Raw genomic sequence first — 14,972 nt, 5'->3', positions numbered from 1 at the left:
TATTTTATTGTCCAGTTTTGTTAAGGAAAAATCCACCCAAATGGTCTTTTACGGTGCCAAGATTGGGTTCCTGCCAAGAAAGTCTGGCAGAGCTGAAGGGATGTATCCTATTTTTGTGTCTGTGTGGGCTGCAGTGCAATCAATGCCAAGGTTCACTCTGATATCATCTGAAATAAAGGTACAATGGATGTGGTAATTAACGTGTTCAAAGTAAAATATTCCTTTCTCCTATCAGAGATTATGTTTTAGCATCCGCCACCCATGGAAATCTCCATGGCGGCTGTTATATGTTTTTGCATAATAGCACTATTTAACAGTTACAGACCTGGCAAAATACTAACACCATAAATTTTCAAAAATATTTGGGCAGATTTTGCCTTTAAAACACAGCTAGACACACTTACAAAACAAATTCAGTGTTACAAAATATGCTCAGATGGTTCAAGAAATAAAGCAAAAATAAGTATAACAGTAACATTTATTAACAATATGGCAACTATTATTAATAAGTATTAAGACCACATCACAAACACCCTTCCTCTCATTTACATAGGACAATGCTTTAAAAATCACAGGCTTCCCCTGATGTATTCCAACTTTTTTTTTTTTTTTTAACATAAGCTGCAGTTCTTCCCATACTAATGTTAACAACAGAGAGCATTATCATCTGATCCATTTGTCCAATATACATTGGCTGCAGGTCCAAATGGAGCTACCATTAAAGGGTGTCAGGTTCATCTTCGTATTCACACAGGCTGACTTTGTGGACTCATCAGAGGAGTTGGGAACTAGTCCGAAACAATGCTTCTGGTTTTAAAACTGTAAAAGTCAGCCTGAATAGGTTAAATTCCAGATTGCTAAATTGGGTATGATGCCGTTTAATTAGGAAATTTTGTCCAAAGTACATTGCCATATCAGGCACTTTGTAAGTCTTTGGCTTTCAGAACACTTTCGCAGGGAAACCCCTTAAGAGCACTACAGGCTAAAAGAGAGGCATCATCTCACCACATTTTGGCGTTGAGTGTTTAGCTCTGGGAGAAATAGCCTTCAACCCAAGAGTGAAGTAAGGTGAGTTAACTTTGCAGGTCATAAAAAAAAAAAAAAAAAAAAAAAAAAACAGGCTTGTGCAACGCTTCTATTGTTCACAGTTAAACAGAATAAATAAGTCAGCTGAATGAGTATTAACAGTGCATTTTGGATGGAATATTAAACTCTTAAAACTGTAATAAAGTGAAGGTTCTGGCTTGGAAGGGAGAGAGGCTTAAGTAAAATTACTTTGTTAACATTTCAAAGTAAATCTTCACCAATCAAAGTGGACATTGGAGTACAAGGCTTATGAGCAATAAAACGTCCTTCTGAAAACAGCTGCTGCATTTGTAAGTAAAACATATCTGTTCTGATTAGTGGCATTATGGAAAACCTAAGTTGTCAGGATATCTTAAGGCATGATAGCCCTTTCAGGCAGGGAGTTTGTCAATCTTCCACTGCTTTGTTGGATAACTGAACTCAGCCATGATGCCTCTGGTCCTCCAACCAGAGGTGCCTTCGGTTCCTGTCTCAGCGCTACCGTTTCCTCCGTCTGTCTGGGATGATTTACTGACTGTCAAGTCCCAGCGTCCTTCTGTATTTGTCCCCGTTTTATCCCCCAGCTGGGTCATCTCCCTCCGCTCCCCTCTGTTCCCGGCGGTTTGATCCTGCCCGCTGCCCTCTCCCTCTCTCGATCTGTGTGGTCAACGCCCCGGGCCCCTCTGTTTGGGCCAGCCGCTATATTGACCCCTTCTCATTGTGTGCTCCCAGAGGCGAGCGCTCGGACCCGGTGTCGGCTGATGGCGTCTTCCAGGAACCCCGCCACCTTCTCACTGTCCTCCTATGCATGGCAAACAAAAGATCGTTAAGGCCAATCAGTTTTCAGACTGGATATGAAATGTCAATGCTACTGCATGTGTATCTGTTGTTTTTTTTTAAATGCAAAAATCACAGTAAGGACGTGTATCCATTGTTGCTGATCAAGGACAAAAATAAAGAGCTTTTATTTTTACCTCATTTATGAAGGCGTAGTGAACAAGTTCACTGGCAAGGTCTTTGGAGGTGTCAGCTGAAAATTTCAAATGAAATATTTCAGTTACAAAAATCTGCAATAAAAATAAACCTACACAGTATGCAAAATATGGATTTTTGAAGGCCAGTGATATTTTATATTTTTTTTCTCTCAACAAATCCCATGAAAAGACCAAAACTAAAAATCAATTAATCTTCCAATGAGTTAAGTCTGTTTAGCCAAAGCCTGATCTTTCTTACTCCTCTATGCCATAGAGCTCCATTGTTATCCAAAAAACTGTTAGAGCACATCGGTGAACCAATCCTGCTGCCTTACATACTCAATAGCATACCTAATTGAAAATATTCCCCCACAAATGCACAATTCATTTACACCTGTTTGAGTAATGTTTGCCAAAAACTAGAGTCCCCAAGTGTTTTATTAAAATACTGAGATTTTTTTAAGAATTAAAGTATATATTCGTCACCAATTGGAAAGATTTGCAGCTTCGGTAGGAACCAGTCGGCTCGGGGCTGAAAGCCACTGAAGGGCTGGGAAAGTCAGAGGGTACTAAGAGAAAGACGTCTTCACATAGGATTTGTTGACAATAGCATAAATATAGAATAACTCACGCCTTATCCTTATAGGTACAGTGGTAGTCAACTTACTTGGAAGGATGTCACAGCTAAGCTGCCTATGAAGTTTGTCATCCATCTTCAGAAACAAAGAGAGCTAGAGAAATATAACAAGGTTAAGTTTCAATCAGAATCAGAGATTTCTGTTTTCCATAACTGACTGAACTTCTAAAATAAATGTTGCACCCCGCCGGCACAGAGCTGCTGGAACCATGCTAATGGGAAAAAAAATCGATATGATTGATCATTAAAAAGCCCAACAAAAGTGTTTATATCAAAATGGGCAAAGTACCTGTAATAGTATGTGACTTACATGAGTTTTGGTCCCTTCTTCATTTGACTCCAAATTACAGTGCATCTGAACAACCTAAAACATCAGCAGACAAAAAAAAAGGTCATGGTGTAAAAAGCACAGCAAAATGGGGACACAGCAGAAATGTCTTAAAATATGTTTTGGGTGATAACAAATGGGCCTATTAATAATAAACAGACTTGCATGAAAACACATGCAGGTCCTGCAACATGCACAACAAAACAAGTTCTTGCCTAGAAAAAGTTGCAATGGAAAATTTAATCACACTAAATATGGCTGAACTAAAAGCAACGAGAGGGTTTTTCCATTTGTAAACAACTCAGGTGGCACATTATATTCCCAATCTTGCATTCTTGACATATTGCAGAAAGTAGACTGTAAACATATTCCTCCTCCATGGCCATTTTACCCACTGAGCATGAGCGCCATTTTCTTTATGTTTGTGAGCTGTTTATAACCTACAGTAAAACTGGATCAAAGAAGACAACGTAGACATGTAGGCGGTTGTGGAGATATCTAAAAGGCTAACCTTCCTTGTCTCTGTTTCCTGGGGTTCAGGAGTTGGCGTCTTGACCGTCTCAACCTGCTCTTGAGACAAGGAGAGGGCACGAGGGACGGGATGAGGCCGAGATGAAGCAAAGTTCATTAACGGGTAAATCCCGTTCCTGAGGAGAGGAAAGGACACAATGTTCAACTTCATGCCGTAGTCACGGGGTAATTACAGATATCAATCAAATAATATGCTGTAGTTTCACTTACTTGACATCCTCCAGAAACTTGTCAAGTTCCAAAGGAGACACATGGGAATATCTATAAATTATGAAAAAACACAGAAAGGAGCAGAGTGAGGGTTTCGTGTGATATGTCATGAGATATTCACAGGTAGCCAAAGATACAGGGTGGTTATTTGATTTTACTTGAGCTGAACTCCCTGTCTGTTCGCATGTTTAATCTCTGCCATGACAGCACTGGGGTCGAAGGACTTGGTTTTCTCCTCCACACAGTTCTCCGGAAGCAAGTCTGTAGATGCAACACAAATCTCAAACACACATACACGTCTGCAACGATTTGTCCAATGCCTATGACATCAAATATGATTAGGACAAATATTGGTCCCATTTAAGAGGGTAAAGATATTTTTCAGAACACTTTCAAAATTGCAACACATTTTTCTTTTCAATACATATATAGATATATTTTTAAATCCCTTTTAGCCCTTTTACTGTAATTAGAGGTTAATAAAACAGCAGTGCTAAATCTGGTCCTATGACTCAATAAAGAATAGTTGATTTCAATGTAAACATACAATTTTGCACAATAGATACTAAAACTAATCAGTTTGAGACGACAATTTAGGGTAATTTAATGTCAATTTAAGGTCTAAAATTTGCTTGCTGTTGGTGTGAATGCTGTAACTATCACAAGGAGCACGGAAAGTGGAAACAAGTGATTTTTAAGGAGTGAACTTGGCATGTAGAGGTGAAAAAACTCACACTGGTTGTTGATGAGGCAGTGGGCGGCGAGCAGTTTGAGGGAGTGGACCTCGAACAGGACTCGGTGGAACAGAAGGTCGTGAGCTGTAGGACGGAGCTTGGCTTCATGACGCAAACAAGACTGCGTGAACTCCTGTGGAAAGCAACGATAGACTCAGTCCAACACAGAACTACATGACGGTACAATGTGACCCAGTTTATTGGGCATCACTCTGTGTTCTGGATTTGTTTCCTGGCACCTCACACAAACCCCATATGGGGCTTGAAATAAACCTAGAAACAAGGTGGTATGTGTGTGTGTGTGTGTGTGTGTGTAGTTAAGATTTAATAGAGTAGTGTGGGACAGTTTGTCTTCATCTCCATGTTTTCTTGGTTGCACCAGTGTATATTTAGGACATTAAGTATTTTTGACACTCACTCTCATGAGAGGGTCTTCCAGAGATTGACCTGCATTGACGATGGCCTCCTTGGACACAGCTGTATCTCCATTGGCCTGGATCTCCAGTACTGCCATCTAGGGGTACAAATAATCTGTCAACACACGCACACACACACAGATGGTAATCTTACCGTATCTATCTGTTTCTCTCACCTCTAGAGCACAGATGCCAAAGGAGAAAATGTCTATGGCATAATCGTCTTCGCCAGCTAGAGACGGAAAAGGTGAGGCAAAGAGGAGAATGGTGAAGGGGGCGAAACATAGAAAACGTCAAGGAGAAGCTTACCCCAAAATGAAAATGTAGTCACTGCATTTCACATGATCACCAAGCCAGTAAAGTCAAAAATCACTTATCACACAATTCCCTCAAAGTGCTTTACCATCTGTACAGCATACAACAACCTTTACCCCTAAAACCTCAATGCAAATAAGAAAAAACGGACGAAAAGGAAGAGTTGAGCCGTATTATAAACAAAGAATGAACCAGTTCTTCCCTTTAAAGACCTACAAGCAGCATGAATCATCCATTAAAGGTCTCCAAATTACTTGTGGAATAATTTAAATGTTTATTGGCCACACACACAGCTATCGGGTGAAAGACTCAGTTTGCTGCTGCTGGCAGTGAGCTCTGCAAAATATTTCAGTTTCGCTGCACAAGATGCTCATAGAAATGATGGGCATGATTTTTTTTTTTTTTTCAAGGCACAAAAAGATAATCCTGTTACCTTCAACAGGAAAGGCTAAAATGGTATTACAGGTGCCAAATGGCTCTGCGTTGAGTGATGTTTTGACCTACATTAAACTATGGACGTAATGGCTAAATTTTTACTTTGGGGTAAATCATTCCACTAAGAATAAATGAAAAGTGATTTGTTAGAAATCAAGCCGCAGAGGGCTACACATAAAAACTCCACTACGTTACACTTGCCCCCATATTCTGGAGCAAAAAAATGAAGATTCCTCTGCTCATCGCGATGTTGCCTCGCTTTACTATGGACACTGGCATCTGGGAACACTGGTTAGAGAAGACACCAGCAGAATAAATAGATTAGATAACGTAAATTGATAGATATGACACCAATGAAAACAAACACGGATCTACTACAAAATTATCTATTTCTTACCATTAACAAATAGCCGATGCCACACTGTGGAAAGAAAAATAAGCATAATTGAGATATTTATTCCTCTTTTGTAAAATTGCAGAGATTAAATTGATAAATCCAGAAATTCACAGCCTGAGATGATAGCATAGAAGGTCATTGCTTGTTGTAGTAACATAAAAAGCCCTGCTGGGAGCAGACCTGAGCCAATCTTGATGAGGCCGTTGTGCTGTATGAAGATGGTGTCGCATGTCAGGTTGCCATGGATTATTGGTGGGTCACAAGAGTGCAGATAACTGCCAGTAAAAAAATAAAACATCTTATGAATGTGCTGGCTATGATAATAGACACCTCCCGTGTTAAAATCTCAGGGAATAAATCAGTCAGTACCTGAGAGCAGAGAGAATCTGGGTGCACCATCTCTTCCAGGCCTGAAACACAGTGTCACAAAGAAAACGTGAATCCTCTAAAGCATTTGTTCCACAGAGGGCATATGGAGATTTCTACCGTACTTTAATGCATTTAAGTACATTACTTCCTCCCTCTTTCTCAGGGATTAAAGGAAATTAGGCCATACTGTATATATAGCACTTTTTTTAAAATTAATCAAGCAGATGTACACAGCCCAAAGAGAAAAAAGAGAGGGTGAGATGCTGGACATATTGCAAGCAGGTTTCAAACCCACAACGTTGTGAGAATAAGATATACGTCTGGGCAGACTGAGCCAAAGGGGGGGGGGGCGTCCTGTTACATAATCACTAATCCTGTTGAAAATATGGATCAGAATAGTGATTGGATTGCAGTACCGCGTGCTAACACCACAAGACAGACAGACTGAGTAAATGCTCCAGTACAGTATGTGTCCAGAGTAAAAACACTGACTTTCACATTCATAGTCTTGTGGTTCTTCTTAGTTTTCTTCAGGAATTGCTTGAGGCTGCCCGACGACATGTATTCTGTGATGAATATGACCTGTGGGCCACAGATGGAGGAGAGAAAAACAGTTAATTCACAGGTGTATGTGTGCGTGTGTGTGTGTGGAAAAAAAACAAAGAGACAGTGAGAAAGAAAGACGTCTTACCCGAGCCTGGCTCTCCTTCATGTCTAGCCAGTACTTGTGGAACTTGACAATGTTTGGGTGTTCGACCTGCATCAGGTTCTCAAACATCTCCTTGATCTTCTCCTGGAAAACATACAGCGGAGCTAGTTCACATCTTCACGTAACCTCATGGACCCAGTAAGGTCCTTCAATCCCTTGGCCTTTAGCAATAAAGCTAAAACCCTACATCAGTTACTCAATCAGCAACTTAATTAGATAATTGGTTAATAGTAATTTTTAAAGCAAAAATACCAAAACTGAAGTCGTTCCAACTTCTAAAGTGTCAGCACTTCTTTATTTTTTTTGGGCTGGTATGATAATTAACTAAATACTGAAAGCTCTGCTGGAAGAAGATAATATGATATTTTGTGACCCTAAATTTTAAAGTTATACAAAGGGACAAAACAAATACTGGGGGCAGTGTGACATATTTTCATGGGCTTGTCCTTCAAATTTTTTAATCTTTTTTTTATTATTTTTATATTTGTTTTTTGTTGATATTGGCAAGGTGCTGCTAAAGAGATAATTAAAATAGTTATAACATAAATTGATTTCTCTTTTTTTACATTATACTTGGGCAAAATCCTGGATAGAAATTCTTTAAAATACTGTTGTCGCCTGGCAAGAGAGCCATCACATGGAAATGGCTACACGCAATGAAATGAACTGTGTAGAGAAACTGACCTTTATCATACTGGAAAATACATATTTTATATACATATGTAATTAAAAACAACCCTGTTCATGTACAAGTATTGTGTTGCCCATGTCAACCCGTTCATTTTGATGAAAACAAATACAAATGAGGTTAATAAAAGAAAATAATTTAGTTAGTTAACAGTAAATACAGCCTGTGTTGGCTTTAGGTAAAAAGAGCCACAATACCTCCTGTGCTTTGAAGACCTTCTTGTCAGAGAAGAGCACCTCATTCCACACCACCTCCACACCCTCCTCTGTGTCCATGGCCAGAGAGGCACTTTCCACACCTGGGACATTACCTTGGCTGACCTGCAGGGGGCAGAAAGGAACAGATATTGGTCCTAGCATAATGCTACAACACTACAGCTGCAAAATCTCATGTACTGATTTATTGTTGTCCGAATCCAAATTTTATACTAAAAAGATGTCATTAAACCTGTATTAACTAATTTTTTTCGCCACGTTTGTTATCAAATTATAAATTGTTATGGCAAACATGTCAGCAAAGAGTCACCTATTTACACATCCAGCAGACATGGAGATATATTAGCATACGACTTCGAATGAAGCCTTTCACGTTGACATTGTCCATTGTTAATGTTAAAATAGCAGCTTTAAGAAAAACATGATCAAGTGCACATTTGAATTCTGCAACTAAAATGCAGGAACAAAGAGAGTATAATGGAGGTGCCAGGCCATCGTGCCAGCACTGCCATCGCAGGTCAGAGCCAGTTCACGCATATATAGACCAGCGACTAACCAATGAGAATGAAGACATAGGCATGCTGGTGTCCCAGAACAACACACAGTTGATTGTGCCTGATAGCACTGTACTGCAAAAAAGCAAAGCGGCAGAGCATTACTGAGCACTAAAATACTCAACAAAAAAAGCATGTCCGAAATGATTTGAAGTCACCCCTGCTGTGACCATAACATCTGCTAAAAGCTCCATATAACCCATTCACATAGATCTGAAACTGGAAGCTCCATTAATAAAAAGTTCCGGGTGTCTGTGTTAAAAAAGTCAGTGCAGTACTGTCTACGAGGCGTAATATTTAAACGTCGTCAAATTCAGTTTAATGCATGGAAAGGAATCAGTGGGGACACGGTGCAGAAGATAATTCACTCCACTGAGGTTATGTTAGATGCTGCCAGCCCGCTATGACATGAAGATGAACAGTGAAGAGTGGCAAGGGGGATGAGCAGCAGCTTGTGCTAAGAGGGAATAGATGGATTAGCAGGAGACAGAGAGGAGGAAGTGGGGGGATTGTGGACGAGGGATTTGGAGAGATGAGACACGGGACACAAGATGGAGGAGGTGGCACAGGAGATCTAAGAAGTGCAAAGAAAAAAACAAAAACAAAGCAGAGTTGAGTGGAGTGAAGAGGCAGTGGCTTGTTCTATAATCTGCCAGACGTAGACAGCCTAGGGCTCCATCACTGAATGAGGCAGCGTTTATGCAAAAGCGGCAAAGAGCTAAAGACTGCTCATCACAGGATAATGCTGTTTCAGCTGAGCAGACCTGATGTAACCGCTACTCTTATGCAGCAGAATTGGTGGTGCAGTGAGTGAAGAGACTGGCTAGGGATCAAAATTTCTTGCTAATAAGCATTAAAAATGGTGCAAGACCCTAAATTCTGACTAGTACTGCATCTTGCCAAAGCGATGGAAAATTATTTCTACTTGCAAAATAAGAGTCATCATTTCCAGAGGAGTGTGGTGACAAATACTCAATTCAATGGCTGCCTCGGGATTTCTTAATCACTTTTTTAGCCATGCAAGCAGCCCGGCTGTGTGGATGGACACTTCTGTAGGTAATCCACTACCTTGGTCCAGACTGCAATATCTCAGCAACTACTGGATGGATTGTCATGAAATTGTATGCAGACATCCATGGCGTTTTTCCACAAGTCGGGGAACTAGATTGACTGGATTGCCGTCTGACTATGCCAAAAGAAATCTTAACCAGCTCCAGGGCCCTAAACTCTGACCTATTTGAGATTTCCTCACAAGAAAAAAAAAGTATAGATAACATTGAATCCTTGAACTCATTATTAATAGACCAAATGGAAAACTACGAATCAGTGGTTTCCAAACATTTGCTACCAGGCCACAGGGGACTGGTATGATTCGACAAAAAAACAAACATTACTTTATGGGCTATTAAAGGCTATTTTTGCTGTAAATACCGTACACCTGGTGCGGTCCTTGCTGTTGTTTTCAGGCTACTCAGCACCAGCCTACTTAACAATATATTGAATTTGGACTAAAATAGGTCAACCGGTACACGAGGTAACACATCTGTCATCCCCATCTTTCAGCAATCAGCAGTATATGACATGTGTGTGAGGCCTCAACTGAGGGTTGTTGACATGTCTGTCCGTATCCTTTTTAAATTAAGTAACCACAGAGTAGACCAGACCAAATAAAGTCACATTTCTGTTGATTTCGATTCTATGTCTGCCTATTCTCTGTCTGGCACGCTCTCTTTTTTCTCTGGCCTGTTTCTTGTCAGGTTCTGAGACAACACTGTACGGCTGCCTCCCCATCCAGCTTTTTTTTTTTTTTTCTTTTTGGAACTGAATTTATCCAGAACTGAAGACCTGATTATTGATTTTAGACATTTCAGGGATAACATCAGAGAGAATATTCAGCTTGAGTATTCAATCGTGGTCTTACAGGTACACAGCTCTGCTATACATGATTTTTATACGTTTCTATGGCTTCACCCTGGATGTTTCGGTTATGTGGAAGGCACCTTAACCATTAGGCCAACCGGTGCCCCCACTCTGTGTATTTTTCTCACCAAGTCCGCATAGCCTTTGATTGATTTTAGTTTTTGAGATTACCCGTGTATGTTTCTTTCTTTTCCTGTTTATTTGTTTGGCTATTTGCTGACCAGGGCGGTGAACTGCTGCATACAGTCATAAAGAATTGCTGCAGTTCATCCCAAAGGTGTTAGATGGGGTTGAGGCCAGTCAAGTTCTTCCATGCCCCACAGGGAAAACCATTTTCTTTACGGACCTGGCTTTGCGCGTGGGGGAATTTACATGTTGAAAAAAGAAAGGGCCTTCCCCTAAAATATCACTGAACGCTGTAGTACAAAAACTTCTGTTAACTCAAACTGAGAGACGTAGCCCTAGCCACGAAAAGTAGACTAAAAGTGCACATATAATGTACATTTAAGTGGTAGAATCACTTAAAAAACACAGGGATTTAGAAAATAACCAAGCACAGCCGACACTCCTCTATCATCATCATGCTGTCCGTGGTCTTAAAATGTCAGATGTGTGTCTCTGATGAACAGCTAAGAACTGACACACAGAGCTTGATGACACGATAGCATCTGAACAACTATTACTCGGGCTTCTGTCTCCACCGAAATGACTGCTTATTACTGCTCAATGCTAACCATTGATATATTCTACAGAGCTCCAATTGTACCATGCTTCGTGACATCATCATCTCTAACTCTGCGACGAGCGGAGTCAAAAACGGCTTTCTGTATACTGCCCAACAGGGGGAGGTTTGTTTACTGAGGACAACAAGCCAAAGACACGCAGCAATCACAGCGACCGTAGAAAAATTGCCATAAATATTCCTATTTCATATTTTGACTTTTCAGACACCACAGATGTCATGAAATGCTCCACCAAGTGTTTTATGGGCACTGTGGTTTGTTCATTGCTCAACCCACAGCGCAGCTGTGGAGCTCTCTGCAGGAGTTTCTTTACAGCGAGGTGGGCGGCAGAGGAGACTCGACATATAATCTCACTACTGCCCCACTCAACAAAAGGGTTATAATCTGGTTACCGACATTATAGAGCTGGAAGACAGTACTCTAACTCGCTGACAGCAGAGGAGATTCATTCGCTTCAATAGCTGTAAGGAAGGACTTATGTCAGTTTCCTACTGGCGTCAGGGCTTTGCTGTTTATTTTCTCTAGATGTTGAGAAACACTCAGTCCCCTGTCCCTGCTTCTCCGTCCCAGGGGTTTAGTGGAGTCTGTGTGCTTGGTCATGGTAGCGTGAGACTCGTAAACAGCACACTGGATGCTGGTCTCTGATTGGCTTTTGGAGGGGAGGTGAGTTTAGGGTGTGGAAAGGGGTTTAGGGATCATTTGTTCATGTCAAAACAACACCAACCTCTATTCCGATGTTTGTTAAGATCTACTTCTGAGCTGGGTAAAACTGGATCTGACACAAACCTCTCAATACCTCACCACAGAATTTATTCCTGTACACTTCTCACTCAGACGATGATGTTTACGGTATATTACCCAATGTTGATACTTTGATATGAAAAAAAAAACTGAGGTTCAGCATTTAAAGTGCTATATATACTATTCAGGGATAATTTAAGTATGTTCAGCACAGTACACCATAGATAAATTCAATGTAAGACTGAGTGCTTTATGCAGCTCCCGTTTCAACCCAAAATAAGGAATTTTTTTAATATGCAATAAAATCCACAAAACAAGGAAAGTTAATCAACAAAATAGATCTCCACAAAAATAAATCTCATCTTCACTTTGTCTCAGATCCTCATTGACCAGCACAGCACATTACCTACAATCCACTGGTATGCCACATGTATATTAGCAGAGGGGGAAAAAAATGTCTTAACCAAGGACCAAAAGAGAGCCAGGCTGACTGTAACTGATGCAAGAGTTCAGCAAGTTCAAAAAGAGTTTTTACGTACCGGACTTGGAATTCTCTTAAATTTTTCATCTGTTTGGTTTTTTTCTTTTGAGGCCCTTTTGGGCATATTTAGCCTTTTTTGAGATATGACAACAGAGAGCTGACAGGAAATGAGGAAAAAGAGCGAGATAGGCAGAGACATGCAACAAATGTCCCCAGCCAGACTTGAACAGGGGATATTGATGTGGTTTGTGGTCAGTGCCATTAAAACCCCTAGATCACTGGGGCATGCCAAAAATCCTCTTTTAATTGTAGCTTTCCAGTTTCTATTTTAAGGGGAACAAAATGCAGCAATGTGTGAGCTATGTCATCCGCACTTTGTTTTTTATTGTTTATAGGATCACTATAAGTCTTTGCTAATGCAGTTGCTAGTCTTTCTGGGGCTCATAAGAACATGCAGATAGCATGAGAATAAAATGCCAATTACACAGGGAATGAAAAAATAACAGAATAGATCAGGAAAAATAATGAGACAAGGTAAAGGATAAAAACAAATTGGTTAAAACACAACTGAGTAAATACATAACCCAGAGAGATGAGACATGATAAAAAGGATGATAACAAAGTAAAAGATAAAGTAATTAATATTTAAATTAGACTATAGTATATTACCTAAAATATACAGTATTTCACTGGCAAGGTTTTCAATGTGCAGCAGTCACTTTTCATTTTTATGGGCACTCACAGTACTGACATTATGGAGGCATAGCCAATATTTCTGCTAAACTAATGCAGTTTAATACAAAGTTCTGAAATAAATCCTATCTTAATGACGGTTATAATGTTCAGCTTTTGTCTTTTAAAAAAGGAGGCAATTCAACCTTAAGGTGATTTTGGGGGATTTTTGTAATATTTTTTTGTCCAGCCCATTTCTATCCATGAGGGCAGATTTGCAGCTGACTGTTTATACTGTGTTAATAGACAAACCCTGCTCTCCGTGCAGAGCTGAATTGGCTTATGGTATAAATCCAAGTAGAGGAAAGTACGTATCTTCTCCTCTACAAAAAGATCCTTACAAACTTTGGCCGGACCATCTGCAGTGACAGTTTTACAGCAGAAATTCAGAGTAAGATCACTGTTACATTTTGGCACAAGGCGGGTGAATTATCTCGAAATGAGGAGAGGTGTCTAGTGAGTGAGCCAGAGGGAGAACGTTGGTGGGGGGGTTAGAAGAGGGGAATAAACCACTCTACACTTTCAGTGTTATTCCTGCTGCAGAAGCATCTAAAATGAAAGAGCGTCTTTGTATGAGACTGTGTGTGGGTTCAAGCCTTACAGTGGCAAAGAGCTTTGTCTCCTACTTGTCAATATCTCGCTTCTACTGAGCCTCTTCCTACACTTCATACCTTGACGACGAGCTGATACACCGCACCGTATTAATATTTAATGGCCAGATCTGGTACAGCAAAGGCTACACCCAAGTCATCTGCATTATGCTGCACTACTTGCTAGGCTGGTGTACTGTATGTATGTAAATGAGCGCAGGCTTCTTTCTCTGTTGCATTGTGCCTTCTCTCTCTCTCTCTCTCTCTCTCTCTCAGAGATTTCGCTGGCATCAAAGAGGAGCAGCATCAAAGAGTTGGACTGAAATGTTGTGGAAAATGCAAGAGGCAGAGGAAACCATCTCTAACTCTGCAATGTGGATGTCTGAGAAAGGGAAAAAAGGAAGCCACCTCTTCCATTCACGCGGGGTGTATCCAGCGGTTACAGAAAAAAATATGTGTTTTGAGTATTTACGAAAAATGAGAAATACCTCTCAGAAATAACTCATAATACTAGACGTAGGTGTTCTTTGTCTCCTAGATGAAATGTAACTGAAAACACGTTTGCAATTCTGCAAATTTGCAGTTTTACTCATGTGCAGTACACTAAGTAAAAAGTAATGAAAAAGTAGTCCCAATTTCAGTAAAAGTAGTCGCAATACATTTCCGTCACCGTGGAGATTACAGTTTGGATGACGTGGCTAGTAGCTAGAACTGATCATCCGAAGTCGTCAAACAATGATTGAAGATTTTCATTTTATTCACGAGGTAACAAGACGAACAGTCTGTAGGAGCTCTTGGGGCTGTACTTAAGCATAGTGGTACTTTGAACTAAATGCCAACGTCAGGTGACATTACATTTAGCTGCTTTAAGCTCGTTAGCATGTAGCATGCTCACAGTGACAATGCTTACATGCTAATGTTTGTCATATTTATCACCTCCGTTTAGCACGTTAGCTTGAAAACATTTGCTTATTAGCATTAAGTGAAACTGCAACTTATGGGAAGGTTATTAGTTTTTGCACTCGTTTTAGTGATAAACCAAGGTACTGGATAACTCAAGCTTTGACGGGATGGTGGGCACTAGATGAAAAATTAAGGGATAACCGAAGCTGCAATTCAATGCAATTCATCCTGAGGGGGGAAGGAATGTCCGAACCAATTTTTCAAGGCAAACCATCCAGTACTTAT

General features: G+C 40.3%; 1 protein-coding gene across 2 annotated transcripts in view; it reads right to left on the bottom strand.

Annotated features, from left to right (window-relative positions):
• Positions 1-1,097: 1,097 nt before the first annotated feature.
• The window catches only part of LOC120789991 (nuclear receptor-binding protein 2-like), a 35,299-nt gene continuing 21,424 nt past the window's right edge, over positions 1,098-14,972 (bottom strand). For both annotated transcript variants that reach the window (XM_040127223.1, XM_040127224.1), the window contains exons 2-18: positions 8,006-8,128; positions 7,103-7,204; positions 6,904-6,993; positions 6,412-6,452; positions 6,223-6,317; positions 6,043-6,066; positions 5,847-5,933; positions 5,072-5,127; positions 4,898-4,993; positions 4,480-4,612; positions 3,904-4,006; positions 3,746-3,796; positions 3,516-3,651; positions 2,987-3,040; positions 2,707-2,770; positions 2,040-2,095; positions 1,098-1,867 (exon numbers count right to left, since the gene is read on the bottom strand). In XM_040127223.1, coding sequence (XP_039983157.1) covers positions 1,781-1,867; positions 2,040-2,095; positions 2,707-2,770; positions 2,987-3,040; positions 3,516-3,651; positions 3,746-3,796; positions 3,904-4,006; positions 4,480-4,612; positions 4,898-4,993; positions 5,072-5,127; positions 5,847-5,933; positions 6,043-6,066; positions 6,223-6,317; positions 6,412-6,452; positions 6,904-6,993; positions 7,103-7,204; positions 8,006-8,128 — 1,398 coding nt within the window. In that variant the 3' untranslated portion in view covers positions 1,098-1,780. The remainder of the gene's footprint in view (positions 1,868-2,039; positions 2,096-2,706; positions 2,771-2,986; positions 3,041-3,515; positions 3,652-3,745; positions 3,797-3,903; positions 4,007-4,479; positions 4,613-4,897; positions 4,994-5,071; positions 5,128-5,846; positions 5,934-6,042; positions 6,067-6,222; positions 6,318-6,411; positions 6,453-6,903; positions 6,994-7,102; positions 7,205-8,005; positions 8,129-14,972) is intronic.

Source organism: Xiphias gladius, chromosome 5, assembly GCF_016859285.1.
Source record: "Xiphias gladius isolate SHS-SW01 ecotype Sanya breed wild chromosome 5, ASM1685928v1, whole genome shotgun sequence".
In the NCBI taxonomy this organism is placed as follows: domain Eukaryota; kingdom Metazoa; phylum Chordata; class Actinopteri; order Istiophoriformes; family Xiphiidae; genus Xiphias; species Xiphias gladius.
Note: the sequence above shows the minus strand (reverse complement) of the source record. Positions and strands in the feature narration are given on the sequence as shown.